This window comes from Copadichromis virginalis, linkage group LG3 (genome assembly GCF_057382275.1).
Source record: "Copadichromis virginalis isolate Kocher_CV1m ecotype Utaka linkage group LG3, C_Virginalis_male_GT1.1, whole genome shotgun sequence".
NCBI lineage: Eukaryota > Metazoa > Chordata > Actinopteri > Cichliformes > Cichlidae > Copadichromis > Copadichromis virginalis.
In genome coordinates, this window is record NC_140620.1 from 49,140,449 (window position 1) to 49,158,607 (window position 18,159).

An 18,159-nucleotide genomic window follows, 5' to 3' on the forward strand; every position below is an offset into this window, starting at 1 on the left:
TTTACTTTTTTTTCTCTCCATCAAATCCAATATTGCCAAAATCAAACTGCAATTTTAATCTGTTAAAGTTCACTTTACACATATTGTAGCCACGTTTGGTCTTCGTGCATATTCACTTTTTGTCCTCACTGAGGACCAGTACATAGTTTTACATTCACAGTTAGAGGCTAAACTCACCACCAACTTCATCTCATAAGTAGCAGAGCACCACCACACTGGTATGTGAGGTACAGACATGGAACTCAATGAAAAGAATCGGGGAACTGTTCCCAATCAATGTGATAAATAAATACAACTTACACAACCATAGAAGGATAAGAAGATCATAAATAAGAGAATGCAGGGACACTATGGGTGCTAATACAGCTTTGCCCCCCTGCAAAACCAAAGGAAAAAAAATAGCATCTCTCTCTGGTTGGTTATATTTTCCTAGCAGTAAATTTTCCAAGTAATGATCTTAACAGTCTGAAGTGAAGGTTTCCACAGAATCCTCCAAAGTAATTATTGACAGGATAAATTCCCAGGTGTCTTACGTCTATGCCTACTAGCTATTTCCATCTTCCGTGTACCAACTTTTATTTCCTGATTGGACGCAGACAATAGAAAACAGTGACAAACAGAGCAGCGCCGAAACTGATAAGAGGACATATTTGATATAAAAGAGATAAACAACTAAATTATTTCATAGATAAGAAATAAACAGCAGCTAAACCCAAAAAAGAGAAGACTGAAGTTGACAGAAACCTACAATCTAACAGAAAAGTTACCCACGTCTTAAAAAAAACAAACACATTTACTATTACTTGAATCCTGTGCTGCTCATAAGACCTAGAACAACATGCCTGATTTCAATCTCCATCTGCATGATATAAAGTCACCTTACAACATCACATTATTCTCTAAACTGCGTAGACGGTTAATCTGGACACTCTGTTACCACCACAAACTGCACACTAAATATTAACACATCACATGCTCACAGTCTTGGGAAACATATTTCCACAATGGAAAAACAAACATTAGCAATCAAAGAGTCATTTTCCTTCCTCCTCTTTAGGGCTACACCGATATCTGCCTCTTTAATTGCTAAATGCTCTGCTGTGTGGAGCAGCTACTGAGTCAGGTGTTTGCTTTTTAAAATCTGATCAACCTAAACAGTAACCGTGCAAGCTGTAAACCCCAAATAATAATCAGAAAGGTGCTAAAATGAGCAGGAACTGCAGGCGGAGTTATCTGATCTAAGGGTTTTATACTAGTAACTGTAGCTTTGAGTCTCGTAAGCTGTCAGAAACATGCTTACAGAAAAACACAGAAGGACTGATTTCTGTAAACTCCACGCAGCTTTGCTTCAGTGCAATTACGTAGTTAAAATGCAAGAAACTACAATTTCTTCAGGCGCACAAATCTGACAAAGCATAAGCACCGCACTGCTACTATATGAAAGCATCCTTCCCATGGGAAACAAAGTGTATGCCAGCGAGACACTAAATAAAGGGGTTAAACTGTGGCTCTGTGGTAAGAATAATCTCTGGTTCTCCTGTTTTACAGAGAGGATCAGTGTGTGGTCAGCACTGCTTACTTTATTCTGAAAGCTCTGGTTTCTCTTTAAAGCCTCGGTAAGTCTGTCTTCAGTGAGTGATGTGATTCAGACTTAGTAGCTGACTCATTCACATCCCAGACAGTAAAGTGGTTTTCGTATCCAGCTCACAACAGATTAAACCCTTTAGATGTTACAGCTAAAACGTTCTGTGCGCTACCTGTCTCTGCAACCTGCTCGCTCCCACGTTGAATTTCACACAGCCAAGAGCTGCAGTCTGGAAAGCAATCACTGCCCCACTGTGTTGGATTTTTTTATTTTTTGCATGACTGCAGGGCTTCTGTAGCAGCATGCTCCATGTCCTCCCTTTCCATCTGGACAATGCCATGTGGGAGGCCAAAAGCTTTGACTCCTACCCTCTACAAACTAGGACTAAAAACACACTTTTTGATCCACGGGTAGAGCCAGCCGTTGCAGATATAATAGTCCTGAAACACTCCATTTATTCTGAAAAGAGTGCAGGACAAATCAAAAGAGGCCGGGAGGACAGTTGCCAGCAAAATTCTCATTTAGGCAACAAAAACAGGGTCTTAATGGGCACGGTAAGCAGTCATGCTCTGGAGCCCCGGGCTGGGAATGTTGGACAACAGAAGGAGCGATAAATGATTTACGCTTCACTAGATTTACATTTATTCACTGGACAAGCGGAAGGTGGAGTAAAAGCAAGCATCTTCTCAAACAGCTTTTGTATTAAATTCACAAATTTTACATTAGGAGTCTAAATATTTGTTAACAGTAACCCGCAAGAAGACCACGCTGTTATTCAGCCTCATCAGAGGCATAAGTGTCTCAACTGATGATGAAAGTACAAAGCAGCTTTACAAGTTTACTTCTATTTTTTTTCCTATTTGCAAGCTGAGGGGGATTGCACAATCTCATGGAGGAAATATGACTTTGCATACAATCTTCTGTGTGTGCAGGGAGTCACGGCTATAAAGCGATACCTAGGAGGAGGAAATCACATTAGTAGATTCCTTACAGAATGGAAATAAAGTCTGAGGCACCAGATCGACGTTTTTTTATTTAATCCAGTCTTGATTTTGCAGAGAGGAGGGGAATCTTCCAGAGAGGGAGCAGGAGAATGCTGGCAGTTGTAACTGGAATCTCCAGTTTGTTAGCAGGAGGAAAAAAACAAAACAAAAAAAACCCCCCCAAAAAAAACAGGCTTTAGACAAAGCTCAGGTGTGTGAAGAACGTGAATGCCTTAAGAGGTTGCATCACTGTTCTGAAAGATGCATTACTGCATGAGATACTGCTCCTTCACTCAGGTAACAGGATAAAATGCTGCTGCTGATGAGATGTAGATTAAAAGTTCGGCTTCCTGTGACGCTAGTAAGGCTTAGGGCATACCTCGCTGCGTGAAGTGAAATATATTGGAGTTCCCTTTTAAAACATAATAGTAGGAAGCAGGGAAATTTCTATTGTCAGATACGAGCCAAGAGGCGTGGCGGAGAGGGGGAACTTTGTCACAAAATAGGGGAGAGTGAATAAACAGCTAACTCGCCTACTTCCTGAATGTCTGCAGTAATGTTTTGTCAGGTATAAAACACAAACTGACAAACCTAACAGTGGCAGGTTTTGATTGGCAGGGGGGAACCCCCCCCCCCCAAAAAAAACAAAAAAGGGGTTTTTGACAGTGACAGTCATCAAATGACGCTGCTGAAAAGGTTTTTTCATGTGAAATTCTGAATGATGACGTGACAGCACCGGCACACTAACGATCCACTTAGCTGATTGATCAGATTTTTCACCACAGGGCTGCTTTCTGCGTATGATCAACTGCCAGCATGTCAGCTAGCAATCTGCACAGCAATGACAGCAATTTGTAGCAGGTGTAATTGATCAGCTTGTTTCTCTTCCACACAAGCTCACTTCTCTAACCTGCCTTAATCACAATAACACAGCAAGAAATCAGAGCAGTAGGATGAACCTAAAGATTCACAACAAAGTGGATAAAAAAATAAATCTCATTCTTCATTTTTATATACTTGGCTGGATGAACCATACATATTTCATCTGTCTGAATTTACAGCTTACAGGAGAACTTGTGTACCGATTACATCATTTTAAACTCATGTGTTTAAAATGATGTAGGATTTTTTTTCTCTCGTGCTATTCATCAGTTAAACCTAGTTCTAAAATTGCTAAATAACCCCACTTATAATGGTCTCCTCCTCCTGCAGGCAAATGGGCATTTGTGATTACAAACACCAGCATACTGTAAATAAATGGCTGACTCACCCGATGTCAATCAGCGGAGGTTTACCCCGTCCTCTCTTGTAGCAGAGGAAGAGCTCGGGGCTCTTGAGACTGCCATGATTAAGGTTGGCTGGCTGGCCGCTGTGGGTGCTCTCGATACAAGTGAAGCCTTCAGGCACTGTTTCCCCTGCTGACTTGTTAATGACGGCCAACTCAGTGATGGGCGCTTTGGGCCCGGTGGATTTAGTCTCCGACAGGTCCTGCTCCAGGGGCGTGGACTTGTCGGTCAGCCCGGCCACCACAAAGTAGTCGGTCACGCGGTGACCCTTGTCCTCAATCATGGCTGGATGTACCTGAGAAGAAAGAACAAAAAATTTACATTTTTGATTTCAACCTCATATACAGCAAAGCTTCTTGTAGCCTTCTATGCTATACTGTATTTAAATGTTCTTACAAAGCACATGGGTGTCAAACAGAATTAGCCTGCAAAAGACTCTAATCCAGTCCAACTGGGTGGCTCTGGAAAATGTGAAGGAGGGGATACATTTTGGATTTTTAACCAGTGGTACAGACCTCCATTTATGTAGTGAAGCAACAGAAACAAATAAATGACAGAAAATTTCCTGTTTTTTCACCATCTACTGTAGAAATGTATGATTTATGATTTTAGGTTCAAAGTAAAACGGGACATATTCTGTCAGCTTTCAAAAAAAAAAAGTTTTACAATTACAGGAGAGTCTGTGCAATGAGCTAACAGAGCATTTTCACAATTTTACACATACAATTATTACAATTTATCCCAAAGAGGCATGCTAATGTAACATGGTAGACTAATGTGCCTGTGTTAATTCAGCTCCATATTATTGTGTGAAGTTGCACTGGGTTGGGAGTGGTTTTGTGTGTGTGTGTCACATTTTTGGTGAGCCAATGGCTGGAATGGGGTTGGACTAATTAGAGGCAGGTGTACTTGATTGCACTGATACACTGGTCTACTTATAGCCCACACTACAAACACTGCTGTGTCGTTTTGTCTCTCTGTGCAGGTATGTAATGTGATGAAATCAGATATGTTTGGGATGGATGGATTTTGTGCTATGAATTCTATAGTGAAAGTGTCGTTTTGTCTCTCTGTGCAGGCCAGGGCCTATTATATGCCACAGCCTAAAGGTAGCAGAGTTGCAGAGGCTGGAGTGACCACTGGCTATATGCTTGCAGGACAAGCAACGCACTGAGGAGGTCAAAAAGCTACCCAAGGTCTTGGATAGGATCCACAGTATTTACTGCCTCACTGCTCGTAAACACAAGATGGACACAGAAAGAGCAATCATGAAGCAGAAGATGAGCGCGTCGATCAACGGGAGCTTCTTCGTTCCAGTGGCGCCTCGAAAATCCCACGCTGCACCAAAGTTTGCACCAGATTGGGTTCTCAGGCGAGATAAGCTGAAAGACATTGTAGACCCCCTCAGGGCCATTCAGATGGTGGCGAACACACTGTCCATAGTGTTGTTTTTATTCCATTTAACATTTTATATCTTATGTATGGGCTATTTTACTATATGTGCATAAATATTTTACATGAATACATATCTTTTAAATTAAACAGTATGAATGTCCAAAGTCTTTTGTGTAGCTTGATGAAGTTCTGATCGGATTTCTTTGATCAAAGTCTGTGATAAATTATTGAATTGTGTGGTCATTTGCTTGTTCATGTCCTCCCACAACTCTGATTTGATCTGTTCCATATCCTTAGCATTACAGGTCTTGTATCTTTCACCTTTGGCAGCAAAACACTGGACTGGATCAACCATTTCACCATAAACGTGTTCCCTCAGGATTAGTTCTGCTTTAATTTCTGCAAAAGTCAACTGATCATTCATTAGAATTTGTTCTGAATTCACCTCTAAGGGCAGTGTCTCTCAAGCCTTCAACCAGATGATCTCTGAGAAGAATATCTTCGTCATTCATACCTCTAGGGTCCTTCCTCTTTAACCTGAGAAAATGTTCTAGTAATCTCAGTGCAAATGAACTGATGTCTTCAAGTGTTTCTTGGCGAGCGTTGAAGAACTGAGAGCGCAGGACCGAAGCAGTTGTTTTATCCCCATACAACTTATCTAACTCATTAAAATTTAGCTCAGGTGAATTACGCTTCTCTGGTGCTAGAATTAAAATCTCTCTTTTAGCCTTGCCTTCCAAGCAACAGAGTGTTAATTCTGCTCTAAAATCTACAGGAACTCCTTGCAAAGAAAATGTTGTCTGCAAATTACTTTTCCATTCACCTAGACTAATATCTGAATCCTTCCCTCTAAATTTAGTTGTGACCATATTAAACATAGGGATCATACCAAAGGGCCTAAACCCTGCACTAGAAACTGGTGCTTCTCTATTTGGGCCAGACTGTGATTCACTCTGATCAGTCATCTTGCTTTTGCCCACTACAGATTATGGTAGCCAGATCCTGTCGGCAACGCCAGTTGTAACACACCCAAAGAAAGATTCTAGGTCTGACCAACCGTCTCTGTCGTGGGCAAAAAGATGACAGTCAATAAAATTCTAAAAGATAATTTATTGACAAAAAAATATATCAAGAGATAAAAGATAAAACAGTCCAGTGTCCCATTTATGAATTATATAAAAAACACACAGTCCCAAGGCCAGAGCCAGCTATGCCACACGGCCAGTTGCACTCCACGTGTTGCCTGTAACAGGGTTAGAAGTTGTCCTTGGAGACCCACCACCCTGCAAGCATATAGCCAGTGGTCACTCCAGCCTCTGCAACTCTGCTACCTTTAGGCTGTGGCATATAATAGGCCCTGGCCTGCACAGAGAGACAAAACGACACTTTCACTATAGAATTCATAGCACAAAATCCATCCATCCCAAACATATCTGATTTCATCACATTACATACCTGCACAGAGAGACAAAACGACACAGCAGTGTTTGTAGTGTGGGCTATAAGTAGACCAGTGTATCAGTGCAATCAAGTACACCTGCCTCTAATTAGTCCAACCCCATTCCAGCCATTGGCTCACCAAAAATGTGACACACACACACAAAACCACTCCCAACCCAGTGCAACTTCACACAATAATATGGAGCTGAATTAACACAGGCACATTAGTCTACCATGTTACACTAACATATTTATTTATTTTCCTAGAAAAAGCGAGATGTGTTGTTGAAACTGCACTTCGTTATCTTACATTAAAGACATGTCAGAGATTAAATCTGTAGTTAAACTTCTTTAAACTGACAGAAAGGCCAGATTGAAGATCAAAGTGGGCCGCATGTGGCACACAAGGTAAAATGACATCCTTAATGTGGGTCACATACATCAAAGATCTGCAGGTCTGCAACTATAACTGCAGCAGAAAGTACGTCTTAGCCAGAAGAACATTTGACTTTGACACAGTAGGATGGGTTTCACATGCATTCCCCAGAAAATAAATACTGTGGTCAATGCAATGAAAGGATCCTTTAAGACTGTCGCACCCCACCGGAGCGCACACACACTAGGGAAACGCAAGATTTAACGAGGGGACTGGATCTGCTGGCATTCCCAAACACCCTTGTCACTGTATATCACCGCAATGCTCCAAACAAGTCGAGAGAGTTAAAGCTCTGGTGGCTGCGACGAGCCAAGGCAGAGCGGCCGAGGCTGGAGGAATGCTCAGAAATGCCACTGAGAGTGTAAATCAAGCAGACATCCAAGTCTACAAAACTGCTGAAATATGGTCTCAAACTGGGCTGGCACTGGTATAATGCGCCTTTAGGCATCGTGTATTGCATGTTTTCGAGGAGAACTTCTAATAGAAGTTTATGCTTTCCCAGTAAACCTTTGAGTCACAATGCCAAGTATAAAGTTCACTGTCAGGGACTTAGTAATCAGTTACAGACCAAGACGCAACACAGTCACACACTGCTGTATGGTTAAAAATGCAGAGAGCGATGGTTCATCCGCAGGATGGTTCTGCGGCTAAAACTAAAGAGTTTGTTTCCTGTTCAGTTTATAACAGGTGGTCCCTCAGTAGATAGTGAGGTAAATATGCATCTCAAATCTGCCACTTAAACAGTTAAGAAACAGAGCGAACAAGGAGAAGGTGACTTAGTTACTTTTTATAATTTCTCCCACAAGGGTTTTCACAATCAAATCACTTATTGAAGATGCAGCTTGAAGCCATAATTAAGTAGCATGGGATCATGGGATGTCTTCATCACTGCCAGTGATGATCTATCTGAAGTAACTCAGTCATTTATTGCTATTTCATTCTAATGAGCGAGCCACAAATGACGTTAGTTTGAGTAATTCCTGAAGATCATATAAGCCAACGACCACCCATAAAGCCACCACAGACAACATTATGAGTTAAAATCAATAGTGGGGCAGCCTGCCACTGTTCTCTTTACTAGCATGTTGATTATTGTCATAATGTTATACTCGGCAGGAAACTACAAATAAAACAGAGCGGTACATTAAATATAATTATGTATTTCTCCTGGTCTTTACATTTTTGGAAGCATAATGTAAGTAGGCAAGTGAAGAAATATATAAAACCAGTCATTTTGGGGTGTTTAAAAAGGGAAAAGGTTCCACATTAGAGTCTTAAGGCAAGCGCGTCTATGCCCTCTTCAAAGAGCTTTTAGGACCAACTCAGGAAGTTCGGTTTTTCCACTGGTGAGTCAGCATCTGCAGCAGGACAGAAAAAGAAGCCACTTTGTACAGCCACAGACAGCCCTGAACTTTATGACACAGCTTAATGCAGTTCTTTGTAGTCTTCTTGTTTCTATTTTTACCGGTCGACATGATAACGCACTGCAATAATGCCACGGTATTATCATGAAGCAACAATGCAGGCAATCTGAAAGTTGGGAGAGGTAAAAATCAAAAAGAATACACGTGAGGCTACGTTTGTGTGCAGGAGGCTGCAGTTCAAGGTGTGGTAGATCGGCCTACCTGGGAGGAAATATTCAGCTACAGTGAGGCAAACGCACCAAACACACTTTCCACACAGTTTCAAATCCTTTCTAGATTCTCAACCACTGACAGCATACATTCTGGGACAACCACGGTATAATCTGTGTCACAGACATTTCAAGTTATGTTTCATTATTGTCACACAGGACATGACTCATTGAAACGAAGAATTCATGCAGTGCCACTTTCTGGGCTCAAACTTGGCTTGCTGCCTATGAGAATGTGCCAAAATTGATTTGTTTCGAGAAGACTGCCAGCTCTACGGTCCAGGTAACTTTCAACAGTTAAAACTGGACATCTTCCCAGGATATGGCCTCCTTTTCATTACAATGCTGGGAAAACGCTCCAGTAAAAAGAGCCGAGTGCAATGCGTCAACACAGCCATTTAAGCAGCGAAACCAGTAAAGGTTAATGTCGTGTGGCGGAATGATTTCTACTTTTACCACCAACAGAAAACGCAATAAAAAAGTGCATTAATGAGGACAGGAGGTAAGAGGCAGGAGGGATCCGCGATCTATCGAGATCTATCTGACCGGGTTTACTCACTTCAGTCAATAACGTCTATTTATCTCTGTACTCATGGCCGTGTGTTTATTTGCTCTACGTTTAGTCATGTCCCCGATACTTGTTTATTTTTGTGTCTACATATCACTACTATTATGTGACAACATCATTGCAGAGGCAGAGTTAAGACTTATTGCTCTGAAAAGATTTACTGCACAGTATCCATGGCTACATCTCACTTGTCAAAAACCTGTTTAAAAGCAAAATGCCGTTTTCTCCATATTTGCACAGCAACAAACCACACTGTTAAATGTGCTCTCACCAAAGTGGCCAATAAATGTTCTCTGGTGGTTTAAACATTGACTGGATGGGCTTTCTGTGTTTGTGGGTAAATAAGTGCCTCTTTACAGCCAAAACACTTGACATGGAAAATGGTCCAGGGAGTCTGTTACAAATGAGCAGTTGTTTCAAAAGTTTAGTCCACAAACATGAACTGACCATCAGCTTCTAAGCCAGTAACTGAAATTTAATGTTTATTTTAATTTACAATTACAATATGCTAAACCCATAGACTGTATGTAAAAGATGGATATAGTCAGCGGTGCACATATTAGTTTATAAAATACATCTTAGGAGTTTGGAGTCTGATATTGTGGAGCCAGAAAACAAATGAGTTTCAATTTATCAGCTAATGCCAACTTACCTCCAAAACAAAGACCCTACATTAATACAAAGAAAACAGAGAAACCCCCAACAAGAGCAAGTGCTTTGGCGACAGTGGGAAAGAAAAACTCCCTTTTAAGAGGAAGAAACCTCCAGCAGAATTACGCTCAGGAGGAAGAGCCATCTGTCACGAGCAGTTGGGGGTGAGGGGAGGAAGACAGGACAAACACTCGCAAAAACATACATTCTTAGGTGGTCTGCTAGAATATTTTAACCACACTGAAAGAAACATTTGTGTAAGTAATTAATTGAAAAATATACTAAAAACAAAGTCAAGATAGTAGTGGTGGTAGTGATAATGGTGGTGGTGGCAGTGGTGGAGAGGACAAAGGCAGTAATTGTGAGGTGCAGACAGTACAGTGCCAATGTTTCCTAATATCATTAAGCAAAAAGGTGTAAAAAATACATAAAAAGGAAAAAATAAAAGTATAAAAATTATTCACCTAATTTAAGTTCACACTACTTTCTCCCAAAATTTCTCTTTGTCACCACACGTTATGTTGGCTTTATAGTACCACATTTGTATCTGTTTCCATGGGTATATGCTACACAAACCACAACAGACCACAGCTTAATGTGGAAGATACTCGTGTGCAGGTCAAACGCTGATTGGCTGAAACAATAAAGGAAGTGACTGTGGAGTTAACAAACTGCAGAAGCGTGAAAAACCATCAAAGACAGCATGAAAAGCACAGACATGAAGAACAGTCAGAGTCATTTCAGCTCTTTGTATCTTGTAACGTGGCTCTTTTCTCTGGCTGATTGATAGACCAGCAACGGCTCCCTGGTGACAGCAGACAAATATGAAACCTCAAAAAACCATAAAACCATGAAAAAGCCATTATACTTAATTTATGGTGCTGCAAGTGCGTATTTGCCTACGAAGAGAGGTTTTCAACCAATGGAAACGTGCTGCCTCCAAATCTCAACTGCACATTGTTCGAGTGTGTCGGCCGTATGCTGATTGGTTGACAAGTTGACCGGAAAAACTGAGTTCACGGCACCAAAAATACAGACAGCAGCTCCACGGACACTTTTCGTTATTTTCAATACTCAGTTTCACTTCAGCTCTTTTTATGTTAGAACTTGGCTCAAATAAGAGTACACGTCAATGCTCCCAGAGGAGTCAAGCTAGGCTAAACACTTAGTTGAGCTGTGGTGGCGTAGGAGCAAGAGGGACACACGCATACACATTTATTTCCCATTAAAGGGGCTATGCCAGCAAGAAAGCAACAAAGAGTGGCAGTGGCCAAAAGAGTGAGCGGTGAAAATGAAATAAAAGCAAAGTTCAAAGCTCCCAGTGTAGACACAGTGTAAGCCCTCGTGTACTTATGCTAAAGGGAACTGCAGTTACTTTGAGCAAAACCTTTTATGTTATGATCATTTGAGCCATAAGATAAAAATATTGATTATAGCTGGATACAATACAAGGAGGGAGTTGGGTAGGTTTGACTACCTGAATATATCCCTAATGAGATACAGTGAGGCAAATGAAATGTAATTTTCATCGACTGCCTTCATTGTTACAGTAGTTCAGGCTGTGGACCAGTCATGTAACAGCAACTACTCAACAGTGCCTCGTTTTCTTGTATTTAGAAGAAAGTGATCAGCAGGAAAGGACTTTAGGTTCCTTTTCTTGACTTGTAAGAGTCGGCTTTGCTGGATATCATGCACAGTTTAACCTCTGCATGCCATCTCCTGTAAAACAGTCATGCTGGCATGAAAAATATCAAGGCTGTGAGTCATACAGCTTCCTAAGATAATTGGCATAGATTACCACTTAGGGGTTTTGCTTCCCTGTGAATTTTCACTAAACCAGTGAAGCACTTCACAAAAAATGCTAAAATACAACATCGAGGCTGGCGTGCCATTCATGACACTTGGTATGACATTTTGCTTTCATGCAATTAGCCCCCCTTTTTTAAAAAAAAAATAAATTCAGTACTGAATTAAACAAATGCTGCAGCGAGAGCACTGACAGGGACTAGAAAGGGAGAGCATGTTTCGACCAAACTGGCTTCTCTTCATTGGCTCCCTGTTAAATCCAACATCCTTAATCAGGAATAATCAAGCGTAATCTTATCTTAAAGAACTCATAGTAACATATCATCCCAAATGAGCACCCCTCTACTCTGGAACCAGCACCCAGTTTGGATCCAGGAGCCAGACACCCTCTCTACTTTCAAGACTGGGCTTAAAACGTTCCTTTTTGATAAAGCATAAAGTTGTGACTGCATCAGGTGACCCTGAACTCTCCCTTAGTTACACTACAATAAGCCTAGGCTGCATGAGGCTTCCCATGATGCACTCTCTATGTATTTACACAACCCTCTGCATTTAATCATTAGTTATTATTCATCTCTGGCTCTCTTCCACTCAGTGTTTTTTGTCCGCCCTTCTTTAAACCCTTCTAGAGAGTCCTTACTGTTAAACCGGGGTTTTTCCCTTCCTACTGTCAACAAGTGGATGTTCAGGTCATATTTGTATTTTTGTAGGCTCTTTCCTTACAATATAAAGCACCTTGAGGCACCTGCTGCCGTGATTTGGCACTATGTAAATAAAACTGAACTGCGGTTATCATATTACCTAGGTTTCACTGTTGTGCTGCATTAATATTATTTCTAATAAGTTAACAGAAGTTAATGCAGGTTGACGTAAATACTTGTTGTCATTTTGAGCCATGATCAATGACATCCACCACAGAGAAACCACCGCATATCATTTCCTGTTTTCAGAAAATGGGTCATTGAAGGAACACGTTATTTGCTGTTACCAGGTTGCTATTAGAACTGGGATTAATCTGTGATAGTTTATACTACATTGATTGTGTGCACTAAAGAGGGTAGGTTAGCCACTGAATAGCTCATACAGCTACTGATATCTGTCACTGTGGAGCACAATCAGGTCACATCCACCAACGGCACTGACATTGCTTATCTTCTTTTCTCGCAGGGCCAAACATCCCCTGATGTCATCAGGTGCGCCCACAGTGGCGGGCACAATACTTTAAAGCATGAAGCCCTAGAGAGTCCCACGTGCATTCACCACACGCCCCACAACCATACAAATATCTCTTCTCGACAGCTTATAATACATGCCGCTGCCATAGCAACCGAGGCCCAACAATACCAGGCTGCACGACCCTGAGCTGCGACTAGTGTTACTCTGGCTGAGGAAATTGATCTTTCAAGGGTACATTCAGCTTAGCTGCCATGCTCTCTGTAAAGGCAGACTCGGAGACTTCTGAAAAAAGCTAGTTTTAGTTTTAGACATACATGAAAGACAATAGCAGCAAAGCAAATTTTATTGCTACCTTTATCGTCTGGCGAGCAAATAAAACTATGTACTCGTCTTAAACGCCGGTGTTGACAAGAAATTAGAGCTAAAAGCTTTAAAGTATTCATAAACAGAGGTGAAAGCTGCATCCGGGGTTGTCTGCCCTTTTAATGGCAAGCAACATGAGAGGGATGGGGCGAAAAAAATACCTGTTAATCTGAAGAAAATCTTACAGTGCTTATGGTTCAAGGGTCAAACTGGCAGACAAACTGTTCCATTACATTTTCACTACACTGAAGTCTTGTGTTGTAATTTGAGACCATGCCTCTAAAAAGGTAGTGCCCTGCCCCTCCCTTTCCATTTGAAAACCTGTTCCTCTGTTACTCGTGAGGCCTGATGATCGTGTGACACGCTCTTTGTCTGGTTTTCACTCAGCGAACCGTGACAAAGACAAAAAAACCTCCGACCAAAAATGATCAATTTATAGCAATACTCTCACTGAGAGTTAAAGATCTAGATAAACTGATTATCCCATCATATCCACCAAATATTTAAAAAAAAAAAAAAAAAAAAAAAAGGAGGATGCAAACTATTTTGATGGAAAGACAATTTGTGCCTTTTCAGCATTCATAACCACCATTTTTTTTTAAATCAATAACCCCTGAAAAAGCCAAATCAACAACTCCTGGAGCACAGCTTCCTGTCTTAGTTGGATTTGCAGTGACAACAACTGCATTGTCATCCCTCAGTAGGGCTTGTTTGTAATATAATCAGAACTTTCAAGCAACTGTGATCAATAGGGAGGGGACAGGGAGGGCACCTATACAGATATTATGGGACCAGACAAGGTGCAGTGAATACCCCAAAATGTAAAATAAAAAAAGGAATCCGTATCTTGTAATACAACATTTCAAATCAGCTCACTAACAGTACTCTAAGCCATTCATTAAAATACTGGATTTTCCTGCACTACAAAGGAGTTTGTGGGGGACACTGGTCTTAACTCACTTGCAAACATGCCAAAGGGACCTCAACAACCCCTGAGGGCAGAGGGAAACTCAAGTTGGCTAGAGAAATGCAGAGAAAGGGACAGAAAAAAAACAGAGATTTCTCTATTTAGGTGGAACCCCTTACTCTATCCCCTCATGGTATGCCCCACGATGATCTCATCCCTTTTACACAAAAGAGCTTGGAGGCTCGTTCCCCAGGGGGGGGAACCAAAGAGCCTGTCTGCGATTACGCGCATGCACAAGATTGTGTGTGTTTGTGCGCGATGCTGGACAACAGCGAGTGCTGTGTCCGTCTCGGTTACTTCAGCAGGAGCCCTGCCTTGCACATCCACTCACAGCTCGCCTGAAACAGCTGCTGAGCCACGCTGTATCACACTCTGCAGCACCAGAGCCTGCTTCAAGTGGCACTCTGTAGTTCTGGGCTTTGGATGATCTGAAGAGCAAAGTGGCCCTCTCTGCCACCTGTCATCACAGTGTGCTGTCAGTGGCTTAGGCCAGACTGAGTACAAGGTGCCAGTGAGGTGATGAAACCGCCACTTTACAAGGAGACAACCACAGGAGGGGGAGAGAAAAAAAACATGGAATGCTGCTTTTAGGGCAGATAAAGGAAAGCCGGTAGAGCTGATGTATGATTGCATTCATACGGCGTGAGCTGGAGTATGCACGCACATACATAGTTGGCTGTTAAAGTGCGGTCTAGAAATACCTCACTCTGCTCATTAATCTCAACAGCACGCTGTGATGAACCTAAAAGCCAGACTTAACAGAAGTGATCCACATCAGCCTTCAAGTAATTACGACAGTAAGGAAAGTCTTTCAGAAATGTTCCAACAAGGTCATGTGCACTTGCAAGAAATGCCTCTTACCATTCAATATTTGCTGTTCAGCGTGTGTGTGTGAGAGAGGTGGAGTCTGTGTGATAGCTCGGCATTATCAAATCCATATGCTAACAACACCTCCCTCTCTCTGTAGTGCTTGAATAAAGCCGAAGACCTGCCGTGAACGCTGCTTTTTTTTACACATAAATGTCTACATAAAGTTCAATTTCATGTAAGCACAGACGGCAGTTGTCAACAAGCTTCTCAGAATAGGCATCTGGTTGGCAAATCACACTGATGACAGACAGAACGGATGACGCTGCTTGTTGTTGCTGCTGCTTCAGGCTATTTGAATTTGAGCTTTTGGGCATCAGCTCTAACTTAAGTTATTAAAAAAAACCCAAAAAAAACCCACCTCTATATTTCACAATTTTACAGGTTTTAAGCAAGGTGTGTCTCCCACTTGTAACAGATTATTACATATTTACATATTAAAAAATGAACTGAATCCCTGCTGTTTTAGCACTATGACAAACACCCATATTGTCTGCTCCCTCCTAGTATGTTAACTCTAAATCTTGAACTCTAAGCAGTCCAACACTTTCAGAGATAGCATCAGCGCTAACGCTAAAGGCAGTCAGGAGTGACGTGGAATGAATTCTAATGAGCGGAGCAGAAAATTTTCCACTTTTCTTCCTGGATCACAGTGGGTCTCTAATTCCACTGTGTGAAGCAGGTGGGGTTGTTTTTTTCTTTTTTAAGAAAACGAGGCACTTTACTGAAACCTGTCAAAAGCAGCATTTAGACCACACATTCCCTCAAAAATATGACTATTTACAGTTAAAATCCGCTTGGGTAGATGCAAGGAGCGAAGGCAGGCTTAGCAGAAACGTCACAAGACTGCCTCCCTCCTGAAGCGTGACAAGCCGGTGGACACAGAGCATTCTTTCCACTGTAAGGAGACGGGAGAGAGAAGGCAAACTCATTGCTCGTACTAACTAGCTGGGTCTACACCGACTCAGAGGGAGAGCTACTGAAAGAAAACAACAGACATGCTGGCACACCACAGCAGAGTACAAGGGTCAGAGGAGGGAAGCAGGTTACCTGAGAGGGAAGAGGAGCGGATTACAAGTGCCTTCCTGCTGCTCTTTGGCTACAAACAACTATGTTGAGTTTGGTTTAACTTAAGAGGTGCAAACAGGCGGCTTAACAGAACGCACAGTGCTTCTTCAGGTACACATTGGCTCCAAAGAGACAAGAAACCACGATCTGTCCGCTAATTGTGTAGAAACACCTTGAGAAAAGAAAAAAAAAAGTGTGACTGTAAATGAAATGGTAAGCCTGCAAAAGCGTCCTTGATTCAGATATTACAGCATTGCTGGCACTAACCTCTGAGCTCTTCATGGAGGAAAACTTTCTTTACACAAGCACAAATATTACACAGTGAATGGTTTATACAAACACTGCGAAATCTGACTTTGAAAGATTTTAAATAGTTGAAAGGCTGACCACTTGTGCTTAACGCTGAATACTGAAAGGAAACAGAAACGAAAATGCCATTAAAGACACACACAAAAGTTTCTCTGCAACCTCCGAATGAGCTGAAGATACAGACAACTAAAGCTCGAATGATATTACGGTAGGCTATTTGGCGATATATCAGTATCAGCATTTGTAACGGCCAATACATGAAAATTTAAAGAGTACAGAAGCTATGAGAGAAACACCCTTTAATCAAGTTATGAGTGTTGATGTTACGTAGTTTTTCCACCAGGGACTCACCAACAACAACTAGCTAATCCAATCTGAGTTGGACAGATAGGATAATCCATGAGTTGTTTCGACAGTAAAACACGACAATTCATAATCAGCACTGTCACATTATCTTAGTAAGGACTCATAAATAAAGACACGCAACAACTGTTAATGAAATCTGTTTATGTTCTGTGCGTCTGGCAGAAAATGAAATATCGGCCGATGTATCAGATTTTTAAATCATCAAGTATTGGCATCGGTCTTAAAAATTCTGTATTGATCAGGATGTAGAGACACCTGGTGAAAGAGGCAAAGAAGCAGGGCTGAAAAAGACAGCAGACACAGGTGAGACAGAGTAATCCATGTCTCGGAAAATTTCAGTTCCAGCCAGCCAAACCCCACAAAACAGTACACACCAACGGCAAACAGCGAAAGAAGCTAGATGGTCAACTGGACACTTAACATAGTACATAACTGCCAGCTTGATCCCATTTGACTGCAGGCTGATTATGTCTTATGACAGCATTTATAGTAGGTTTTAGTGACAGTGTTGGTGTGCTTGACAATCTCATTTTGCAACAAAAAAGAATCACTGAAGTGAGATAACTTTATCTGCTTAGATAAAACAGATTGGAAAAACAACAACAACAACAACAACAACTGTGAGGACATAACTTACAGTTGAAATAAAAGATGATAAATTGTATTACGTGTTTTTAGCTTATCACAAAATGTTAAAAATCAAGCTATCATCAGATCATGAGTGAAATATTGTGATAATGTATTGTGGGGGTCTGGTGATTCCCACTACTTAACAGGAAATGTTAGTGTATTCTGCCTACTTTTTGTTTTTCATATTTATGTATTGCTATAACAGGAAAACTAAAAAGAAAATGTTAGCTAACTGAGTTTATTTAAAAAAACAACAACTAGGGTTCTAAGTCGTTAGTCTGTCTTCAAAAAGTGAGCATGCCATGCTGGGTGGTATAATTTGATGGAAGGAGTTAAAGCAAGCAGGGGTGGTTAACACTGTCAAAACAATGTGACTCAAACAAGTTGAACTTTCATTTATAGAACGAATCATTCATTGACATGAAAGTGTCAGTTGATGTTGGGACTCCAATAAGCTCTTCAAACTCTGAGAAAACTGACAGTGAAAGTGTGGGTGATAAATCAACCTGAAAGTGTCAACTCAAGTGGAGGCTGAAGGGGGGATAAAGGTAGCTCCACCGTGCTATTTGCCGGGTGAGGTAGAGTGAACACAACTGTGAATGAAAGAATGAAGCAGATCACACAGGTACG

General features: G+C 41.3%; 1 protein-coding gene across 2 annotated transcripts in view; it reads right to left on the reverse strand.

Moving 5' to 3' along the window:
- LOC146715067 (DENN domain-containing protein 4C-like) overlaps positions 1–18,159 on the reverse strand; it is a 38,487-nt gene that overhangs the window by 18,718 nt on the left and 1,610 nt on the right. For both annotated transcript variants that reach the window (XM_085451487.1, XM_085451486.1), the window contains exon 2: positions 3,839–4,149. In XM_085451487.1, coding sequence (XP_085307613.1) covers positions 3,839–4,137 — 299 coding nt within the window. In that variant the 5' untranslated portion in view covers positions 4,138–4,149. The remainder of the gene's footprint in view (positions 1–3,838; positions 4,150–18,159) is intronic.